The sequence below is a fragment of the Phacochoerus africanus genome, chromosome 13 (assembly GCF_016906955.1).
Source record: "Phacochoerus africanus isolate WHEZ1 chromosome 13, ROS_Pafr_v1, whole genome shotgun sequence".
Lineage (NCBI taxonomy): Eukaryota > Metazoa > Chordata > Mammalia > Artiodactyla > Suidae > Phacochoerus > Phacochoerus africanus.
The window spans coordinates 21401173-21423728 of record NC_062556.1 but is presented as its reverse complement, the minus strand read 5'-3'; the positions used below and the strand labels follow the sequence as shown (position 1 = coordinate 21423728).

Here is a 22556-nt window from a genome sequence, read left to right as displayed (position 1 = left end):
GAATTTAGAGGCCAGCATAAGTTAGCAGTATAACAAAGATGCGTAGTCGATAGTCTGTGAGGCTCAAAAACTGCTATCCCGGTTCACCTAACATAAGACAGAATCTCCTCTCTCCTTCCTCTGAGCCTCCAGGTGGAATTAGCTTAGAGCTGAGACATTACCTTAAGGAATCAAAGGCAGCCAGGACCAGGCCTCTTTGGGCGGCCCAAGTCGAAGTCCATTGAGAGAGCTCTAAAGATCTTTTTCAATAAGCCAGTTTCCACAGCGGGCTCCGGTTTCCCTTAGGATGGAGTTCCGGTCACACTGCAAGACCTGATGGCCAAGGGGAAGTCTGCTTGCTGTGCAGAAAAGTCACCACCTAGACCCAGGTGTGGTGTCAGAGAAATCAGTGAAAACCAGTTGATGGACTAGGTGGAGGAAAGTTTTGGACAGAACGAATTCCTTTTGTTGCATTTAGAAAAACTGTAGCTTAAATAAATCCATACCTTTCAAAGTTTCAAGTATTTATGCACCAGCTTACATAGCTCATGCGCTGGCAATTAACGTAGCTGACATGATCTATTACAGAACCACCAGTGGTGAAGCACTCGCTCCTTCCACCTCTCCCGTGCTGTCGTGAAGTAGGGAGTTGATCTTACCCACTGTGGTTACCCGATGTGAGTAAACTGAGGTTTCAGAGGATAAGTAGCTTGCTGGAGGGCATGGAGCTGGCCAGCCCCGGCCGACTGACTCCCAGAACCACTTGGGTGCAAAGCCCATTAATTTCAAGTGTGCAGTTTGGTGTATTTTAACATGCATATGACACAGTTACAGCCCCTCAGATCAAAATGTGGAACACTTTCAGCATTCTGGAAACTTCTCTCAGCACCTCCCCCCAGCCCCGTAATTCCTCTTCTGACATAAATCAATTTGAGGCAAAACAATCTTGCCTGTTTCCTTTCCTGCATTTTTGCCTCTAAAAAGATGAAGAGGGTTTCAAAATCTGAGTCTGTTTCTGTTTTCTAAGTTCTTTTGTGTCATTTTTGTTAGATTCCACATGTTAGTGATCTTATATGGTATTTGTCTTTCTCTGACGTCACTTAGGATGATAATTACAAGGTCGAGGTTACCAAAGAAGAAATATGGGGCAGGAGGGATAAATTAGGGGATTGGGATTGACATACACACACGACTATGTATGACATAGGTAAGTAATAAGTCCTACTGCATAGCACAGGGAAGTCTACTCAAAACTCTGTAATAACCTATATGGGGAAAAAATCTGAAAAGGAGCAGATAGATAGATAGGTAGCTGATTTACCTTACTGTACACCTGAAACCAACACAACTTTTTTTTTTAAGGGCCACACCTGCGGCATATGGAAGATCCCAGACTAGGGGTCAAATTGGAGCTACAGCCTCCGGCCTACACCACAGCCACAGCAATGCGGGATCTGAGCCACAGCAATGCGGGATCTGAGCCACATCTGCAATCTATACCACAGCTCACGGCAATGCCGGATCCTTAACCCACTGAGTGAGGCCAGGGAGCGAACCCACGGGAACACCATTCTAAGTCAACTATACTCCAATAAAATTTATTAAAAAAAAAAAAAAAAAAGACTAAGAGGCGCTTCTCTGTTTCAGCCTCACTAATAATCCCTGTATGTATCCCATGTGTTCAATGAGATATAAAATCTCTATCTAGAGTAAAATGTACCTTGTATTTCCAGAGGCTTCTGTGTCTGAGTCTTGAGACCCACACCCCATGGTGCTCCCCTCTTGGTGGTGAGCACCCCCCTCCAGTCTGGCTGAGGTGCAGGCTGCCCTTAATATTAGGGAGACCCCAGGCAAGGGTCAAATAGGGGCCCACAGACCATTTGTCTAGATGTTAGAGTTACAACCGAGCCAACAGACTGTAAGATAAAGTACATTTTTCCCCATCTTGAGTAAACATCTTCCTAAGACAAGAAAAGACCGGACTTGAATTTAGGGTGCTCCCTGGGATTCTATAACCTGGTGGTAGGGAGTTGGCTATGGCTCTAGGCTGGGCTGCGGCCCTGCTTACCGTCCCATTTCTGGTCCCCCCCCACCCCGTGCTCCCCCCCAGGTATCCCTGATGCCTGATGCCTGTGTCCACCGTCTCCACACAGAGGAAGCCTCGACCAGCCACTTGTCCTAGGGCCATGCAGGCTGGTGGCGTGGGGCACCCTCAGAAGGACAGATCTGCCAAAGACAAGAGTCCTCACCCCACTGCTTGGGGCCCAGTCTGAGGAAGGGCAGGTGGGGCCCGCAGGACTCTTGGCTTAAGATGCCCTTTTGTGCTTGTTTGTTTGTTTTGATCTTTTTAAGGCCACGGCACATAGAAGTTCCCAGGCTCTGTGGCACACGAAGTTTCCCAGGGTAGGGGTGGAATCAGAGCTGTAGCTGCCGGCCTATGCCATAGCCACAGCAACACCAGATCTGAGCCACATGTGTGACCTACACCAGAGCTCACGGCAACGCCAGATCCTTAACCCACTGAGCGAGACCAGGAATCGAACCTGCATCCTCGTGGATGCTAGTCAGATTCGTTTCTGCTGAGCCATGACAGGAACTCCTTAAAATGCCCTTTTGTCTGGTCCATGGGTGGTTCTACAGACTTGAGATCATTTGTCTCAATCAGGAGACAATTCCTGTCATTGTCAAAGTCACTGTGAAGGGTTGGGTTTGTAGCTGCCAGCCTACACCACAGCTCACAGCAACGCCAGATCCATCCTGCATCTGTGACCTACACCACAGCTCACAGCAATGCCAGATCCTTAACCCACTGAGCAAGGCCAGGGATCGAACCTGCAACCTCATGCTTCCTAGTCGGATTTGTTAACCACTGAACCACTATGGGAACCCCATCTGAGCAGTCTTGATGGGTGAGAAAGTACCAACCAAAGAAGCCGGCAAGGCTGTTCTGGGGAGAGAGGCTGGTGTGGAGCCTGTTTTAGCTAGAGAGGCTAAGAACGGTCTATGCAGTGAGTTTAGGGCCCTCCCGCATGGGATCTTTGAGCAGTGACACGGAAGGGGTGGTGTGTGTGTCAGGAGCAGCCACCGTATGCTCTAGCAGGCACAGGGACCTTACCTCCAGGCCCTGGGGGAGCATGGGAGGCTTAAAGCAGAAGCGAGCCATGGACGAATCAACATTTGTAGCCCTGATACAGAGGCAAAGACATTGCGTAGAAGATAATCCAGGCAGGTGTTAATGAAAGTCTGCTTATTTATCGATCGAATCGATATCTATTGAGTCCTACGACATGGCAGGCACTGTTCTGGGGGGAGCAGGTACTGCAGTGGAAAAGGCAGAAAAAGGGTTTACATTCTAATGAGAAGACAAGGATACCATAGATACAGAAAGAAAATACGTTGGGAGTTCCCTGGTGGCCTCGTGGTTAAGGATGAACTGTGGTCACTGCTATGGCGCAGGTTCGATCCCTGGCCCAGGAACTTCCGCATGCTGTGGACAGAGCCAAAAGAAAAGAGAGAAAGAAATGCTTCAAATTATTTCAGACAGAAGTGCGTGCTATGGAGAGTGAATCGTGGGCTAGAGATGTTGGGAGGGGGTGGGGAATGCATTCAGGGCTCTGAAGCCTTGGCAAGGGTTCCACCCTCACTGGGGCGCTCAGGCTCCTGTCCAGGGGACCCAGAAAACCACCCTGGGTCTTTTCTGGTACTGAACAAGGCTTGCTGTGACTCACTACCCTGCAGGGTGTTTATAGCTCAGCAAGAAATTAGAAAACCTTAGGCAGGTTGCCTCGAGTCCTTTGTCGAACAATGAGGGCTAAGCACGCAAATGAAAGGATGACAAAGGCAGTGAGTGCATCATCCAAATGACACTCTCCCCTCACAGGGGATCTAGAGAGAGCCAAGCACTTTGCCAGATAGTTTCTTATTTGATCCCACCAAAAGCCACTGAGGTTGGCAGGATAAATTGTGCAGTCCATCCTCGGTTTGCAGGAAGGGGCAGATTGAGGAAGGAGAGGTGACCTGCTGAAGGTCAAGGCCAAGTGTCAGGGGCGGGTCTGACTCCAAGTCTGGCGCATCGGCTTCCCCCTCTTCTCCGGGTCTTCCTCCCCCCCCCCCCCCCCCCCCCCGCCGCCTGGCATCGTGATGACTCCCCTCCTCCCTTTCTGCCCCCAAGACCTGCTCAGGGCTTCTAGAAAGAGCTCAGCCAGCCTTTTAATAATCACTCAAGAGTTTTCCTGAGGCGTCTGCAGACTTTTGGCTTCGTCTCCTCAGAAGCTGTTCTCACAAAATGCTTTCTGATTTTTCGCCCAATCAGTAGTGATGTTAAAAAAAAAAAAAAGAAACAACAACAATAAAGTCCTTCCATTCCCCTTTTCTGTACCCCTTTTCTGCAAAGCCTATTTCATTCCTGAGATTCAAATCAGAAACCGCCTTCTGTTCTCATCACTTTGGGTTGTAACGGTCAATACATTCTAAACAATTAATCCCCGAATGCCAATTTCTTCCCAGAATTATCCCAGACTCAAACAACTGGTTTCCTTCGCAGCAAGGCTGAGGCAATTATTCCTGGCTTTTGTAGCTAAACATGCTGTGCCTGGCACTTTGCAATGTTTTCATCGTCATTGAGTCAGCCGCGTTTATTTCCTTCAGGGGAAAGGAAAGGCGGTCCATTGTGAAGGCCTGGCATCGGAGATCTGTTCACTAGCCTCCGTGGGGCCCCCTGGGGGCTCCCTCTGCTTGCTGAGAAGAGGGACCAGGGCCCCCAGGCCCCAAGCCCTGTGTTTGCATCTGGGACCCTCTGAGAGGTAGTTAGAAAACCCAGGGGTTGGAGTTCCCATCGTGACTCAGTGGTAACAAACCCGACTAGGATCCATGAGGACGTGGTTCGATCCCTGGCCTTGCTCACGGGGTTCAGGGTCCTGCATTGCTATGAGCTGTGGTGTAGGTCACAGACACGGCTTGGATCCCTAGTTGCGGTGTAGACTGGCAGCTGCAGCTCCAATTTGACCCCTAATTTGGGAACTCCCATATGCTGTTGGTGAGGCCCTAAAAAGCAAAAAAAGGAAAGAAAACTGATCTATCTCAAAGGGTCTCAGGTTCCAGGATTCTGCCCCTTGGAGGCTCAGGACCCGTGGCTGGTAGACAGTGTCCTCGACCTTGGGTTCTCCGCTCCTTTTCCGGGAGCCACAACACCTCCCTTCCAAAGCTGGGCCGCCTGGAATCAGCCTGGGGAGTCAGCCTCCTAGGGCCTGTGGGATGCCCCTTTCTCTTGTCCAGTAGGGAAGTCAGAGCTCTCTGGGTGGCAGACCCTAGGACCAGTAGGCATCTCAACCCACCCAGGGCTGGAAAAGGCCCTCTCACCTTCTTGTACATTTCCTCGAACTTAGGTCTTGGGGAGAATGGCCTAAGAGGAGACACTGGATCCGCTCTGGGGCCAGGCTCCCGAGTTCATGATCCTGGCTCCCCTACTCACTGCTGTGTGGCTTGCCCTCTCTGTGCCTCATTCCTCATCTGTAAAGTAGTAATAATTATTGCCCTACTTCACAGAGTTATTCTGAGGATTGAGTTAATATTAGCAATTGGGACTGTGTGCCGAGCTCACAGTAAATGGTTTAAGTGTACATTTAAAAACAGAAAGGAACTTTCCTTTAACATCTTAAGAAGCTTTTAAATGTTCTTTTGTCCCCGTAGAGAGAATAAAAAGACAGTCTAAACGACAAAGCCCTCTGGTTCATTTGAATATACCAGCAAACCAACTCCAAACCCACATGTTTTTTAGTTTTGTTTTGTTTTCTTCTTTTTCGGCCACCCTGTGGTATGTGGAGTTCTCCAGCCAGGGATCGAGTCCCAGCCACAGCTGTGACTCAGCTGAGGCAACACCAGATCCTTAACCCACTGTGCTGGGCCAGGAATCGAACTGCTGCAGAGACACCGTCGATCCCATTGTGCCACCGCAGGAACTCCCAAGCCCGTGTTTTTTCAAAAGTACCTGTGACACCATCCTGGGAGTGATTCCTAGGCTCTCCAAAAGCGGAACCTAAAACATTTCTCAACAGCCTGTATGTAGACAGCTGACCTTCAGGTGACCAGCTACCCAGTTTAAGTTAGAGCAGCTGTAACAGAATGGATGGAAGCCAGAACCCACCAGATCCCTCTTTCGCCTGGCTCTGCACCACCGTTAGGACCTATGCATTACGGGCGTCCGCCTTGCATCCATAATGACAACAACAACAGTGACAGTAATAATAGCCAACACCTGAGGAGCATTTACTCAGTGACAAGCACTTTGCTGTATTAATTCATTTAACCTTTATCACAACCCTAGAGTGCAAGGGCTACGGTTGTTACTCCCATTTTACAGATGGGGAAAACCGAGGCATAAAAAAGCTAAGTTTTGGAGTTCCCGTTGTGGCGCAGTGGTTAATGAATCCGACTAGGAACCATGAGGTTGCAGGTTCGATCCCTGGCCTTGCTCAGTGGGTTAAGGATCTGGTGTTGCCATGAGCTGTGGTGTAGGTCGCAGACGCAGCTCGCATCCCTCGTTGCTGTGGCTCTGGCGTAGGCTGGTGGCTACAGCTCCGATTCAACCCCTAGCCTGGGAACCTCCATATGCAGTGGGAGCAGGCCTGGAAAAGGCAAAAAAAAGAGCTAAGTTTCGGGAGTTCCTATTGTGGCTCAACGGAAATGAATCTGACGGGTCTCCATGAGGATGCAGTTCGATCCCTGGCCTCGAGCACGAGGTCATGGATCCGGCGTTGCCATGAGTTGTGGTGTCGGTTGCAGACATGGCTCAGATCCCGAATTGCTGTGGCTGTGGGTAGACCGGCAGCTACAGCTCCAATGTGTCCCCTAGCCTGGGAATATCCATACGCTGTGGGTGCGGCCCTAAAAAGAAAAAAAAAAAGCAAAGTTGAAAGTCCAAGGTCACATGGCTTATAGCGGTAGAGGCAGTAAGCTTGAGCCCAGGCAGTGTGCAAGGCGCCAGCATCACACTACGCTTGCTTGTATCATTGACCCCAACTGTGAGCTCAGACCCCGTCCAGGCTCAGAAACCCAACACCATCCTCAGGCAGGAGGGACCTGGGGGGGGGTCAAGTCTCACTGCTCAGTCTCGCTCTGACTCTGTAACCCAACTGTCTTCATCATACCGAGTTTCCGGTATAGCGCAAGCTCTGGGACACAGACTCTCGCTCTTTCCCTGCTTTCGAGCCTCTGTCTTGCTCACTCACTCAGTTCTCCCGGCTCCCTGCCCTTCAGGCTGCCTTACAGCCCTGTGCCTTTTGTTTAGTATTTAGACCCACAGTCGCTAAGCACCTACTATGAGCTGGTCGTTTATACTAAGCCTGGGAAAACGGAGCCCTTGGGGGCTCACAGTGTGACAGGGACACAGGTGTGCAAATGGTTGGGCAGTAAGGGCTGTGAGGAATATCAATTCAGGGATCAGCGAGGTACATGAGGTGGGATTGATTCTCCCAGGGGAGAGGGGTGATCAGGGAAGGCTTCACGGAGGAGGCGGCACAGGCTGCTTCCAGCTGCTGCATGTTCCTGATGCCAACCAGCTGCCTGGTATTTTGCTCATTGTCTCTTTGCCTGTTGGACACACCCACAAGACCTCAGAGAGCAAAAATTGCATTTGTGGAGTTCCTTTCGTGACTCAGCAGTTGACAAACCCAACTAGTATCCATGAGGACGTGGGTTCAATACCTGGCCTCGCTCAGTGGGTTAAGGATCCAGCATTGCCATGAGCTGTGGTGTAGGTCACAGACGTGGCTTGGATCTGGCGTTGCTGTGGCTGTGGTGTAGGCTGGCAGCCGTAGCTCCAATTAGACCCCTAGCCTGGGATCCTCCATATGCTGCGGGTGCAGCCCTAAAAAGCCAAAAAAAAAAAATTGCATTTGTCATCTTTATTTTTTTAATTGGTTAGTAGGAAATATGCAGACATCTGCTGTCCCAACTCTGGCTCCAGGAAAAAGGGAACGGCAAGTTCCGGCGCCCCCTGGACCACCCTGGCGTCCTGATGCTGCAGAGCTTCCCCTATGTCTGGAGCTGCACCCCTGGTCTTCCCAACTTCACACGGACAAAGCATCCTCCCAGCATTCCCCTTTCTATTCCCAGAGACCCTTGGGAGAGCTGAGGTATAGAGAGAACCCATCTTCTTAATTCCACACCCAGATAACAAAAACAAGACTCAGAGAATGTAAAAGACACATCCGGTGATGGAATAAGCATCATTCATCATCTTGGAAATGTCTCCCTTTCCTACCTGACCCCTTTCCTACACGACAAGGCTTTCTTCCTCGTCTTCTCTTTGTAATTTCAAACTCTTTCTCATTCCCAAAGAGTCCTCTCTTACCCACTAATCAAATAACACCAGAAGGGTTTCCTAGAGACTTTCTTATTTCACATGGGAAAAACAGAAAAGCGGAAGGAAGGAAAGAAGACAGGAAGGCACAAAGCAATCACCATGCAGGAGGCCCCTGCCATGTGCTGGGCGCTCATCGAGGTGCTTTGGTGTGTACTTGTCACATTAACCCTCCACCAGCTTCGCACTGTTTGTCTTATTATAGACAAGGAGAATGAAGCTCAGAGGGGTTGAGTCACTTGCCAAAGGTCACACAGGCATGAATATTGGAACTAAATTTGAAGCCGCATCTGAGTCCAAAGGCCATGATCCCTCCAGGACATGGAGAGATGTCTAAAAATACATCTGTAGAATTTTCACCTTTCTACTAAAGTTCTGCCCCTGTGGCAAGTGCGTTAATCTTGTACCATTAACTACTTGCATCCTCCATTTTTACCTCCATTTTATTCACCTGCTCACACCACCATTTGGAGTAAATTATCTCAAATCCCTTTGAAAAGAGGCTGCGTGTGGAGGAGGTCGGTGGTTCAGAGCCGTCTCAGCCCACCAAGGTCACCTTGGAGAAAGGCACAAAGCAAGTGTCACCCCCCCTCCTGACAGATGGAGGGGCCAAGGTGAAATGACTTGCTCAAGACCCCACAGGAAAGGGGCCAGACAGTAGATACAAAGCTCAGCCTCCAGGGTCTGAGGAAACCACGGTGGAGCCACGGAGCAGGGGTAAGTGCCTGGAGACCGCCTTTCCATTCTCTTTCTCCTGGGTTCCTAGAGAGCTTGTACGCCTGGCACTGGCTTCCGCTGAGAAGCTGAGAAGGGTCCAACTGGCATTTATTTAATTATCATAAACAGATGTATCGCTTCGGCTTCTGTGAGGCAGCTTCTTTTTTCCCCTCATTTTTTTTATTTGTTTTGATTCAACTGTAGTTGATTTACAATATCGTGTTAGTTTCAGGTATACAACAAAGGGATTCAGATATATATATATATATACACACACACACACACATTCTTTTCAGATTCTTGTACATTACAGGTTATCATAAGACAGTGACTATAGTTCCCCGTGCTCTACAGTGAATTCTTGTTTATCTATTTGATAGATAGTGGTATGTATCTCTTAATGGCCATACCTCTAGTTCACCCCCCCCCCCGCCTTTGGTAACCATAATTTGTTTTCCAGGTCTGTGAGTCTGTTTCTATTTTGTAAATAAGTTCATCTGTATTTTTTTTTAGATTCCACTTGTAAGGGATATGATAATACTTGTCCTCTGACTTCATTCAGTGTGTTAATCTCTATGTTGCTGCCAATGGCATTATTTTTCTTTTTTATGGCTGAGTATTATTCCATTGTGTATATATAACACATCTTCTTAATCCATGTGTCTGTGGATGGACACTTAGGTTGCTTCCGTGTCTTGGCTATTGTAAGAAGTGCTGCTATGAACGTGGGGGTGCATGTAGCTTCACAAATGAGAGGTTTTGCCTTTTCCAGATATATGCCCAGGAGTAGGATTGCTGTATCATATGATAGTTCTATGTTTAGGTTTTTAAAGAACCTCCACACAGTTCTCCTTAGTGGCTGTACCAATTTGCATTCCCCCCAACAGTGGAGGAGGGTTCTCTTTCCTCCACACCCACTCCAGCATTAATTGTTTGTAGATTTTTTTGGTGATGGCCATTCTGACTGGTGTTGAGGTGTTATCTCATTGTAGTTTTGATTTGCATTTCTGTCATAATCAGCGATGTGGACCATACTTTCATGTGCCTGTTGGCCGTCTGTATGTCTTCTTTGGAGAAATGTCTCCTCAGGTCTTGTGCCTATTTTCGGATTGGGTTGTGTGTTTTTTGGTATTGATCTATATGAGCTGTTGGCATAGTTTGGAAATTAACCCCTTGTTGGTTGCAACATTTCCAAATATTTTCTCCTATTCTGTAGATTGTCTTTTCGTTGTGTTTATGATTTCCTTTGTTGTGCAAAAGCTCGTAAGTCTGATTCATCCCTTTAGTTCGTGCTTGCTGTTATTTCTTTTGCCTTGGAGACTGACCTAAGAAAATATGGCTACAGTTTACTGCAGAGAAAATTGTGCAGGAGTTCCTGCTGTGGCACAGTGGGTTAAGAACCTGACTGCAGTGGCTAGGCTCCCTGTGCAAGTGGGTTCTAAAGTCAGAATCGACTCTGCCCATGTGGCTCCAGGTTGTACACGGGGAGCAAAGTTCACAAACATCATCCAACTTCCCTCCCAGAAGCTCCCCGCTCACCCTGACGCCTTTCTCAGTCAGTTCTTCCCATGGCAGTTTTGGAAAGGGAAAATATTTGAAGAGCTTTAGAGAAAAGGTTGACCAGAAATCAAGGTAGAGGCTGAGTTAAAGTAGGTAGAAAGTGGTCATTAAAATGTCACTCCTCTTTGATTTTGGTGTTTTAAAAATTCCATAGTAAAATGTGGCTGCTAATGGGAAAGGAAATTTCAAAGGCCTGTGGAGCTCTAGCTCTCAGAGAACAGGTGTGACAGGGAAGTGCCACATTCTCCTGAAGGACAGTTCTGCTTTTGTATAAACAGATTTCTGTCTTCTTCTGCTTCTTGGGCGGGGAGGGGGCAGGGGAGGGCCACACTGGTGGCATATAGAAGTTCCCAGGCTAGGGCTCAAACTAGAGCTATAGCTGCCAGTCTACACCACAGCCACGGCAACACCAGATATGAGCCGCATCTGTGACCTACACCACAGCTCATGGCAACACTGGATCCTTAACCCACTGAGCGAGGCCAGAGATAGAACCCTCATCCTTATGGATACTAGTCGGGTTCGTTACCACTGAGCCACGACAGGAACTCCTCTCTTTTCTTCTTTTCTCAGAGAAAGAAAAAGCAGCCTGTTTAATGTTCTCCCAATGCCCAGAGAGTATTTGCATCTCAGAAGCAAGTGAGGTATTGATGAGTCCATCACAGGTCCCAGATTTGGGGGTTAGTGCTCCTTACAGATGCTCCATCTTCCCGTCACACCATGGAACCCATTTAAAAAAGATGGTCAAGAAGCACAACCATCCTTCTCTGCAGGATACTTTTGAGTTGGGCATTTAGGTAACATTGTTGCCAAGATGTCCCTCAAGTATTTTATGCAAATCATCATTTTTTTGTCACACCTGACCTGGAAGACTAAATTCTTTGTAGAAGCTTCCAGATTAGCAATTCTGTGGCCAAAAGGGAGAGACAGATTAGCATAGAGGTTAAAAGCACCAGCTAACCTCTGCCACTCATTGAATGAGTCATTGTACAAGTTACTGAATTGCTCTGAGCCTCAGCTTCCTCCTGTGTAATTTGGGGATAGGCTGAAGGCATTGTTCTGAAAATTTTTGAAAAAGGCTATTCAGGACACTTAGTATAGCACTTGGCACTTAGTAAGTACTCAATAAACCTTGTATACAGTTTTACCTTGGGGTCTCCCAAAGTAGAGCCTAAGACAGGACTTGAATGCAGTGGTTTCTTTGGGAATGACTCCAGGAAGCAGGAGGAAGGGACAAAATCACTGTCATTGGCCACTGGGCTCCATCCCTCTGGGCAGCCCAGGGAAGCCTAAAGCACATCTCCTGGGATGGTCCACCAAGAGCTGGGGCATGTGTGTGTGTTTGATGTATGTACACACAGGGTGAATGAGACAGGATCCCAGCTCAATATTCTTCATGACGTATACTCAATATTAGTCCTATGGCCAGTTGTTTGTTGTGAAAAGAGAACACTTGAGGGATGACAATCCAAGAAGTACTTAAAATTTAAGCACAAGATTTTAATTTTAAGAAGCTCTGCCACAAAGAGTTGTGTACCATTGAGCAAGCTCTTTCACTTTCCTCTGTTTTGATAGAATGATAATAATATGCCACTTCCTAGGGAGAATTAAATGCACAGCATTTAACACAGTTCCTGAACATAGCATGTGTCCAATAAATGGTAGCTATTCTGTGATTGTTCTTATTATTGTTATTGTTGTGTGCATAACTGAGACAGTAGGAAACTACTGTCGGTGCGTTCCGGGCTATGTAGCCGGCTTAGGCTAAGTCACAACATAGCCCTAATTTATGGAAAGGGGACCTGAGCTTCTAAGTAGCAACTTGCCTGGGATGTCCCAGCACACCCATCCTTGGCAACATTGTCAGCATTAGATCTGAGGGACCTTGGCGCCTGGCTACAAAGGTGGGCAGATGGCTAGACTTCTGGCCCGTCTTTCGTGAAATCTGGTATTGATTTGGCTTTGGTTCCATCTCTGTGGAGCCTTCTAATGCCAAGCTACCCCGTCTTCCCCTCCCAACGTGGTCTGCAATGGCCTTTCCCCTCCACAGAGGACCCTCTGTAGTTTCATCCTGGGGTGGCGGGGATGGAGGGCGAGGCTCTGCCCCTTCATAGGCCACTCTTTCTTGGTGGGAGTTCCCGGTGCCACCTAGAGACAGTCCTACAGCACACAGCTTCCTCCTAGTCACTGCTTCCTGATTAAAAATACATTAAAGGATCGAGAAATTATTAAGAGATACGGCATCTTGCAAGTAAAACTGACATTTCCAGTTAAACCATTATTCTAAATTATCCACAAGGACCCTCTTCTTCTGCTAAAAACAGGCTGGTTTCAGATCTGTTCTCTGATGGTGCTTTCATCGTGGGCCCCCAAGGTCAAGAGGAAAATGTAGCCTTTTGTCGCAGAACTTACCCACCCTGCTCTTTGAAAGTCTAGGGTTATGGCTTCATGACTTGGGTGATTTCACCCAGAGCCTCATCCTGGTGCCTTGCTGTGTACTTGTGCCAGACGTGAAGAACATTGTCTTTTTAAGGCTCCACTCTTGCCTGGATGCGTGATACCCTGGCAAGGTCCTCCAGGTCTTGAAGCCCTTGATAGATGTACACACAGGGTGAATGAGACAGGATCCCGGCTCACTGTTTTTCATGAAGTATACTCAATACTAGCCCTATGGCCAGTTGTTTTGTTGTGATGCCCAGCATGTGTGGGTCATATTAGAGAGGCAGTGTCCTTGTCCAACATCCCAGCCCCCACCTGTGCCACAGATAGAGCAGTGGACCCTGTCCCTCATCAGCTATGACCTTGGGCATCGTCCCTTGGTGCCTCATCTGTCAGACCAGGACCCGGAACTGGAGCATAGCTCTGGTGCTCTTAGCCTGAGTCTCCCATGCTTCAAAATCTCCATCAGAGAAGTTTAATTACCCATGAAGTTGGGTAAAAAAAAAAAATCTTGGTCACATCTGGTGCATCAGATAACATCTCTAAGGGACTCCACTTACTAGCAACGATAGCTGCCATTTATGGAGTATGTATTAGGTGCTGGGTGCTGTGCTAAGGACTTTATTTGATATGAAGTATGATATTTCACCTTCACAACAATCATTTCATAGTTGAGGAAAGTCAGGCTCAGGGAGGTCAAAGAGACTACACGAGGAAAGTGGCAGCATTGGAGTCAAACCCAGATCAGTCTGACCCCAAAGCCACAGGTTGGGTGCAGGAGGTTGTTGGGTTTTTTTTTTTTTTTTGGTTTTTTGGGCCATTCTGGTAGTATTTGGAGGTTCCCAGTCTAGGGGTTGAATTGGAGCTGTAGCTGCTGGCCACAGCCACAGCAATACAGGATCTGAGCTGCATCTGCGACCTACACCACACTCACAGCAACGCTGGATCCTTAACCCACTGAACAAGGCCAGGGATCAAACCTGCATCCTCATGGATGCTAGTCAGATTCGTTAACTGCTGAGCCACAATGGGAACTCTGGGAGGGGGTCTTGTTCATCTCCATCTTTCCCCCACAATGCTGGGGACCAGTCTTGCCCATCCCCTGGGCTTTGCATCCTGTGATCTTGTTCCGTCAGAGACCACGTGGGGTCCAAACAGGTTAGCATCCCAGAATTGCCACTGATTTTGTGTGTGTGTGTGTGTGTGTGTGTGTGTAGAAACCCAGGGTGGTAAAAAGAGAACTCAGCCAATGGCCTAGCTTGGTGCTTTTAAAAATTGTCTGATGACAGGCATTCCCACTATGGCATATTGGGATGTGTGGTGTCTCTGCAGTGCCAGGATGCAGGTTCAGTCTCTTGCCCAGCACAGTGGTTTAAAGGATCCAGAGTTGCCACAGCTGGGCATAGATCCCAACTGCAGCTCAGATCTGATATCTGGCTGGGGAACTCCATATGCCATGGAGAGGCCAAAAAAAATAAAATAAAATTGTCTGATGACAGTGGGATCCAGGGATTCTTTCTTGGCTAAGAAAGGTCAGAGGGTTTCTCGCGCCGCCCCACTCCAATTCCAGGGGCTGCAGCCCCCACTAAGCCTCAACCCCCTTCATCCCTGCCCTGCTCAGAAGGAAGCTACTTCCTCCTCCAGGCAGAATGAACCCAAGGGCAGAGAGAACATGTCCAGGCTCCTGGGGAACATACAGCTTTGCCCACCTACCTCTGCCCAACCCATGGCATCTCTCTGTGGTGTCCCCCAGCCTAAGACCCACAATCCCCAAGTCAGGTGCCTCTCACAGAGCCACTTAGCCCGCATGCTACCTCCACTGCTGCTAATAAAAAGAAGGCATGCATAAGTCATGAGGGGGCCATTTCGGGTGGGAAGAGATGGTTCCTGGCTCTGCGTTGGGCACCAGCCCCTGTTCCAATGTGGGCATGCCTGCCCCCTGACCACCCATCCTCTCTCCCACTGGACTCATGGACTCAACCCAGGCTGGGCTCAGAACCCACGCCAGGTTCAGGGCTTTCTTTGAAGCGCCACATTCAGGACAAATCTGACTCTTCCATAAGGCAAGACATTGTTCTATTCAAGATGCTCTTCAAGGCCAAGGGCAATGCACGAATACCGAGGAACAGCAAGCACTGGGGCTTGCAGGGAGGGAGGGAAGGCAGAGGAGGACAGAACGTGGGGTTGTGGGGAGCAGACTCCAGCTTGGAGGAGCTGCTTTTAGCTTGGACCGTAATAACCTGTGTTGACAATAACTGCTGCTATTTACCTACGCTCTCCGGCTCGGCAGACAGTTTCCTTCCTGAGCTCATTTACTCCTCGCCGCTGCATGGAAGGTGGGTCTTCATTTCTCCTTTTTATAGGTGAGCGAATGGAGCCTCTGAGAGGCTCAGTCATTTGTCCAAAGTCACACATCCGCCAATGACACAGCCTGGATTTGAATTCAGCCTTGTTTTTCCCCAAAGCCCGTGTTTTGTTTTGTTTTGTTTTGTTTTCCCCTGCATCCACTGCTTCTTCCTGTTTTGGTCTGATGGATTTATAAAATACATACACCAAGGGCAAACTATAATGTGTTGGGCTTTTTGACCATGTAGCTATCATTTGCTTTTTAAAATAGGATGTGCATGTATCCCTGTTAATTATATTAGTTTTAAACGAATTTGAAAAAGAAAAGGAAAGGAGATTTATGGAGGGGGGGAGGGGAGGAGGAGAGAGGCTCCGTTTTCTAAGGCAATGGGGGTCTGGCAGAGGGGGATGGTAGGGTGTGTGGTGCAGGGGGTCACACGGCTGGCCCAGGGCTGACGGGAGGCAGGAGGGGGATCCCTGCAAGTGTCTGCTCCCACAGCATGCAGCCAGCAAGGGCTCTTTAGTTGGGGCTAATTGGAAGGCAGCCTAGGACAGGGCAGGGGTTATAAGTCTCCTTAGCGAGCCTAACTTCTGGTTCCAATTCTGATGCTAAATCAGTTGACACTGCAAAAATCACGCAGTGGATTGAAAAGATCTAGTCCTATCCTAACACCTGGAACCTGTGAATATTACCTTAAATGGCAAAAGAGTGACTGGTCTGTGGCCACAGGTGAATGATATCAAGGAACTTGCAATGAGATGCTTCTCTTGGTTTAGCCAGGTAGGCCTGAAATGCAATCACCTGTATCGTTTTAAGACATGCACGCAGAGGTGAGAAGAGGTCATGTGACCACAGAGGCAGCGATTGGAGGGATGTGGCCACAAGCCCAGGAAATCAGGGACTCCTCAGAAGCCAGATGGGCTGAGAACCAGGCTTCCCTGGAGCCTTGGAGGGAGCCCGGCCCCACCGACACCTTGGACTTCCAGCCTTCTGATTTCTCTGGGAAATAGTTTCTCTGTGGTTAAGCTGTCCTGTTTGCAGGAATTTGTTACAGCAGCCATAGGAAACCAATACAAGTCACTCCCCTCTCCAGCCTCAGTTTCCTCAACCGTAAACTAAGGTTCAGCCTCTCTGATGTTCTCTGCAGCATTCACGGACCCCCACAGGAGAATGTGGCTCCATTCTCCAGGTTGACCCCTCCCATGTGACACTTAGTGTCTAAACAAGCCAACTCTCCTCTCTGCGGAACAGAGCTGATTGAGTTTTTGCTAAGCGTAAAATACTATCCCAGACAGTTTTTTTTTTCCCTTCCTGTTAATTGCTAGAAAAATACTCTGCCTTACTCCAGGGAAGCCATCCAAATAACTCTGACCTCTCTGCGGATTTCAAAGAAAGCTCGCGGTCCCCGTTTTCTCATTTCTTCCAAACAGTCCCTGCAGCTTGAGGGACTGTGGTGAAGGGAGTTCCGCAAAATTTGCCCTGGAGCTGTCGGATGAATGCAGAGGTGATGGGCTCACCTCATCTTCACGCCAGCCACGGCCCTCCCTGTGTCTCCATCACCAGCCCTCCGCTATCCAAACGACTGCTCAGAGCTCCGGCCTCCAGTTATGTGACACGGGAGCCTCATTTGCAATCACCATTAACCAGAAAAGCCGCATGACTGCTCTGTGCCCGCAGAGCCGAGGTCATGCAATATTCACTGGAACCAAAGGGCTGGAGGAGGTGGCAAGGGAAAGCCGTTAGAATAAAGCTGGCAGGGGCAGGACCACCAGCTTCTGCCCCTCCCTTCGCCTTTCCCTGGCCCTGTCCAAGGTGCTGATTGAGCTGTGAAGAGGCTCCAGCCTGAGCAGCAAAGGGAGCTGGTGAAATGTCCAGAGAACCAGGGATGGGACCCTTAGAGGTGGCTGTGTCAGGGAGAGCTGGGTGACCACACCTGCGCTATTCAACAGTCTTGTCTGAAGCCTTTAACTGCCTTAAGGTAGGTATGCAGGCTCAGCACTCCAAGGCCGGCTCTAAGTCTCTAGAAACGATGCTCAGGTCTTAAGCCTTCCTTCTGCTGCCTGCCTTGCTGTGTCAGGCAGAGATGGTGAAAGCCCTGTGGTGGGTACGGGAGTTCCCAAAACTAGCCCATGACCTGTAGAAGTGATGCTTGCCTTTGCCACCCGGCTCTCTGCAGTTCCCTCCTTTGATGATTCCTCCCCCTCCAGGAAGCCCATCCCCCACCCCCACCATCACTCAACACACATTCATCCTCTCAAGTTGGTCTTAGAATGAAAGGCATATGGGATGGGCTGCGAGTTTGGGGTTAGTAGATGCAAACGATTACCTTTAGAATGAATAAGCAATGAGGCCCTGCTGTATCGTGCAGGGAACTATATCCAATCCCTTATGATTGAGCATGATGGAAGATAATATAAGAAAATGATATATATGTCTGATCACTTTGCTCTACACCCTAAATTGACAGAACATGGTAAATCAACTATAATAAAAAAATTTTAAAAAAAGAAAGAAAGGCATATGCATGTTTCAAGGAATGGTACTAAAATGCTCCAGTTTTAGATTTGGTATCTGTCAGGCACTTAAATTAAAGCCATCTTTGTCCTATATGCTCCTCCCACTGTGTGTGTGTGAGTGGCTGGCCGTGTCTGTGTCTGTCTGTAAACTCAAGGTTAAGGGCTTACAGCAGAGAAGAGCTAGGTCTAGACCAGATGCATAGAGGCATGAACAGCCTCCCAGGAGAGGTGGGGAGATTCCGCCCTTGGCTCTATATGCCGGGGAGCTGGGGAGGGCACTGGGGGTCCCAGCAATGATGTTGGACCTGGTCAGGCCCTTTCAGAGGTTTGCCAGAAAGCCTTTTGCTAGACTTCTTTTAGCAACTGGTTCTCTGGAGCTCAAGCCCCATGGTTAAGGGGAGGAGGTGGACCAGCAAGCTTCTGCTCAGTGCCTGTCTGCTTGGGAAGCTCCGGGCACTGAACCCAGAGGGGCCCCAGCTGCCACTACAGACCCTTCCTTGGAGAAGGTGGGTTGCAGAGACTGGCCAGACACCTCTGGTGACAGGGCAGAGGAAGGGAGGGCAGCCCCAGGCAGGGCGTTGTACAAGCCGCTAGTGTCACCGGGAGCGGAGCCAGGAGAGACAGGCTTTCTTGGTTTGGAAACAAGCAAAGGACACGAGGGAGAAAGCAGTGCTGAATCAGGGCCAGGAGCCTGAGCCCTCCCTGGTGCCAGCCTGAAGCCCGTGACCTTCGTGAATGAGGAAGTAGAGGCAGCCAGCCAAGTCACCAGCTCCTGGGTGGTCACTTTACTTGGGGTGGGGAGGAGACGTGGGGAGGGGGAGGGGGCTAATCCCTCCAAGGAGCCATCCTTACAGGCAGAGACAGACGGACATAGGGCAACACAGAATGCCATTTGCACTCCCCAGAGAGGGCTCTGCTGCGGATTCTTCTTGAAGCAGAATGCTGTTCTGTTGGAGGCGAAGTGACTGAATACCCTTTTAATTAGGGTGGGCTCAAGGACTGTGACAGCTTTAACTGGGGTGTCTGCCTTCCCTTCCATTTGGAAGGACAGGCATCAGCTTGCTTCAAAGAATCCCACGTTATGGAGTAATCACCATAATAAGATTGAGAATGAAGGTGACCCATAGAAGCCCACGGTAGGTAGACAATTTCCTCTGCTCAGTAAGTGAATTTTGATGATAGCTCCGCCCTTGCCTCAGGTCCAAAGGCATGGCTAGCCTTCTCAGGAAAGCCCGGGACAGGACAGAGTGCAACAAATGCTTCCACAAAGAAAAACACAGGCTTCCCAGCCTTCTTTGTAGCTCCATGCAACCTAGACAATTGAAAGCAACGTTGCAGTCTCTCTGTCCTTGGTCACCATTTCATGTGCCAGGCCTGTCACACAAAGTGCGGGAAAGCACCGCAGATCAATAGCTCTTCTGGGTTAACGTTGCCACTGCTTGCTTTCTTTTTTTCTTTCTTTCCTTGAAAAAAAGAATTTTTCTCCCTGTGTGGATCACAGCTCATTACATCCAAGGCATATTTTCGTGGTCTGTCTATGGAAAAGGGATGCTTAGAAGGAGCACTTTTCTTCGAGGTTTTCTCCACTTTTTTAATATAAGTGACAGGGAAGAAATTCTATAGAATTGTTTCTTTCAAGAAGCTCTGCAAAGGGCTGCCAGCCCTCAGGTTTGAGAAGCAGATAAAACTTAGCGGATGGGTCACCCTGGAGCCTGGATAAGCCCTCCGAAGAGGCAACCTGTGCTGTCAAGGTCTGTCTCTGCCTGGCAGAGCCTCTGTAAATCCTGTGTGTCCTGCTACACCTCCGGTAACATTAGCAGCCCTGGATTTGATGTGTTTACCTGTGCTGACTCTCATCTGAGCAAAATCTCTAAGTGGCTTTCTTTTATGGCAAAGGAAAAGCCAAATGAGAATGTACATGAAAAAGTGAGCTATGGGAAATAGCCTCTCCGAGTGTATGTCACCTATTTTCATATTATTGCTTATATGGCTTCTCAGTTGGCTGAAGGCTTTAAGTGATAACTTTTGCAGGTCCTAATGGAACCCTATGAATTATGTGCAATAACATCATATTTTTTGGAGGAGGGTGTTATAAAGCCCATCTACCTCGAGTGTCTCTTTTCAGTCTCACAGAGTTATGGAGGAGGCAGGAGAGAGAGTCATTGGTCCTTTTCGAAGGGGAGGAGGGGAAAGCTTGGAGAGGTTGAGTCATTCAAGGTCACAGCTGATCAGGGCTGACCCAAGGACTCCAACTTGACATGTGGCAGGCAGCAGGGCCACATGTCAGTATCTAGGCTGACATCACTGAAGCATACACACCGATGCTCTTCCCTCCACCCCGCACCAAAATGTTAGCATCCATCTCCCTGTCATCAGCCGCAGCCAATGAACCATACAAATTCAAACTTTGGAAATGCAAAGTCTCATAAACAGTTTGTAAAGGTCTTAAAATGCAAAACAGGAGTAAACAAAATTTCTTGCCACAGGAAACTAACTAATGTAAAGTGACAGAATAATAGGAGTTTGAATGCAGTCTCAAAAGTGGCCATGAAATGGAATTCAGAATCATATTTTTAATATGGACATCATACACTCGCTTTGCTAAGGATGACTGGGGTGAATTCGCATTTATGAAACTCAGCCATGAAGAGAAAAGGAAACAGGGGAATGAGGAGAAGCCGGGGTTGGGGGGGGGGAGGGAGGGTGGTTGAGGGAGGTGATGTCAGTCCCAGCTTGGGTACCACAGAAAACCAGTTCCTAGAGCAGCATAGCAGTCCGAGGGTCACCCATCACCCCTCCACTCAGGACTGGCCTTGGTATATGGCCCCAGGGGCTCCGGGCACCTGTCCCTCCTGGGGACTTCTAGAATTGGGGGTGGCTGGGAGGCATCCATCAGCACCAGCCTGCAGGGCTCCAGTGAAAGAGAGTTTAAGGAAAGTGATGAGCAACAAGCAACACTTCCTGCCAGCAGCAGTGGTCAGAAAGACACATCTATTCTTGCAGAGACTGTTCTGCTGCTCGGCTGCAGCGTGCCCTCCCCCCGTCACTCAGCCTTGGGTATAATGAGGACAGGAAAGCAACTCTCAAGGACTCCATCGTTTATTTTGGGACAGAGCCGTGTCGGCTCGGCTCAGACTTCGACGCTGGGGGAGTTCAGCCGCGTCCTCCCACTGCCCCCTCCCGCCCTGCCTCCCCCTTCTGCCCCGCCTCCCCTAGCCCGTGGCTCTTCATTCATCCCCCCTCCCCCTCCCCAGTCTTGGCCGTGATGTCCCGCGATCCCATATTGTGGCTGTTCTCTTAAAGCGCATTGACCCGAAGGCACAAATGCCGGGCAGCGGCGCCAGAAGCGCAGCCCGGCGGCCACAGCAACCAGGCACCGCAGCGCCGGCGGTGAATCAGGCAGCGGCGGCTCCGAGCCGGTTTCATTATGCTGCTTTCCTGTCCTCAGTGCCCCCGGCGGCACATCCAGCTTCCAGCAAGAAAAGAAGACAAACTCTTCCTGACATCCCTGCCCGCCCCCATCACGCCGAGTCTGAGCACGAGGATAAACGCTTTGCCCAGGAGCCCGCTCCTGACCCCCAGACCCCAGGCTCCGGATTCCTGTGCCTCCACCCCCACCCCCACCCCCACCCCCCACCCCCACCCCCACCCCCACCCTAGCTACTTAATCCTGGTGTTTGCCTGCTTTTCCAACACCTGGGACAGACTGCAATTTGGCGAACTTTTCAGATCCTGTCTCCTAAACACTGGCCCACAAATATTTGGGAGAGGGAAGGGGACGCCCCCTACTCCCTCCACCACCCTCACTCCTGACCCCCACCCCACTCCTAGGCTGCCGCCTTGGGGAAGAGACACAGACTCACTCCAGTTGCTCTCGCCCGTCAGGGAGGCCACACACTGTCACCAAGAGCATCCAGCCACCAGGAGAGGGAGAACGAGCCGAGGCAGCGGTGCCCGGGACCCAGCCGACCAGCCTTTGCCCCGGAGCTCCACGCGCTCGCGGGAGGATGGCTCACTGACGACCCCGGAGGAAGGACTTGAACCCGAGCCGCGGGATAGAGAGCAACTCACCTTTAGGTTGTGCGTGGGGTTTACGACGCAGACAAGTTGCCCGGCGGCGGCGAACACCCGCTTAGCCTTGTAATGCTGAAAGCGGAGGTGAATGAGATCTAACACAGCCCCAAAGCACTGGGTGAAGAAAAGCATCCCAACTTTTTGGGGGGTTGTTGGCACAGCAAGGCAGCGGAGGAAGCTGTTAAGTCCTTGGGCTCTGCAAGGAGCGCAGCCTCTGAGACACTACGCTCCAGCCCGGCTTAGCGTGCCTTCATATTCATCATCAAAATAAGACGGTTAGAATCTTGCAGCAGTGAGGCGGCCAATCAAAAGGACAGAAATGTTATCCTTGAGGTGCAGAGACAGCCAATAACAAATGCCTCCCCTACCGAAACTCCCTGATGAATTGAGCCTGGCGGAGAATGTATTATTGAACATTACCATAGATCAGCACATTGCATTTATCTTGTGATTACAGCCAACCATACATAATGCTGGGGAGATAGGCTGACAAAATTGATTGCTTAATGTGTCTCCATTTATTAATTGACTTAATTTAACATGAGAGCCTTTCTTAATGTGCTGG

At 49.5% G+C, this 22556-nt stretch overlaps 1 protein-coding gene across 1 annotated transcript in view; it reads right to left on the bottom strand.

Moving 5' to 3' along the window:
• The window catches only part of SIAH3 (siah E3 ubiquitin protein ligase family member 3), a 60602-nt gene extending 38436 nt beyond the window's left edge, over positions 1-22166 (bottom strand). Inside the window, exon 1 of the mRNA XM_047755715.1 lies at positions 21989-22166. Within this exon, the coding sequence (XP_047611671.1) occupies positions 21989-22123 (135 nt within the window). The 5' untranslated portion in view covers positions 22124-22166. The remainder of the gene's footprint in view (positions 1-21988) is intronic.
• Between the last annotated feature and the right edge of the window lie 390 nt (positions 22167-22556).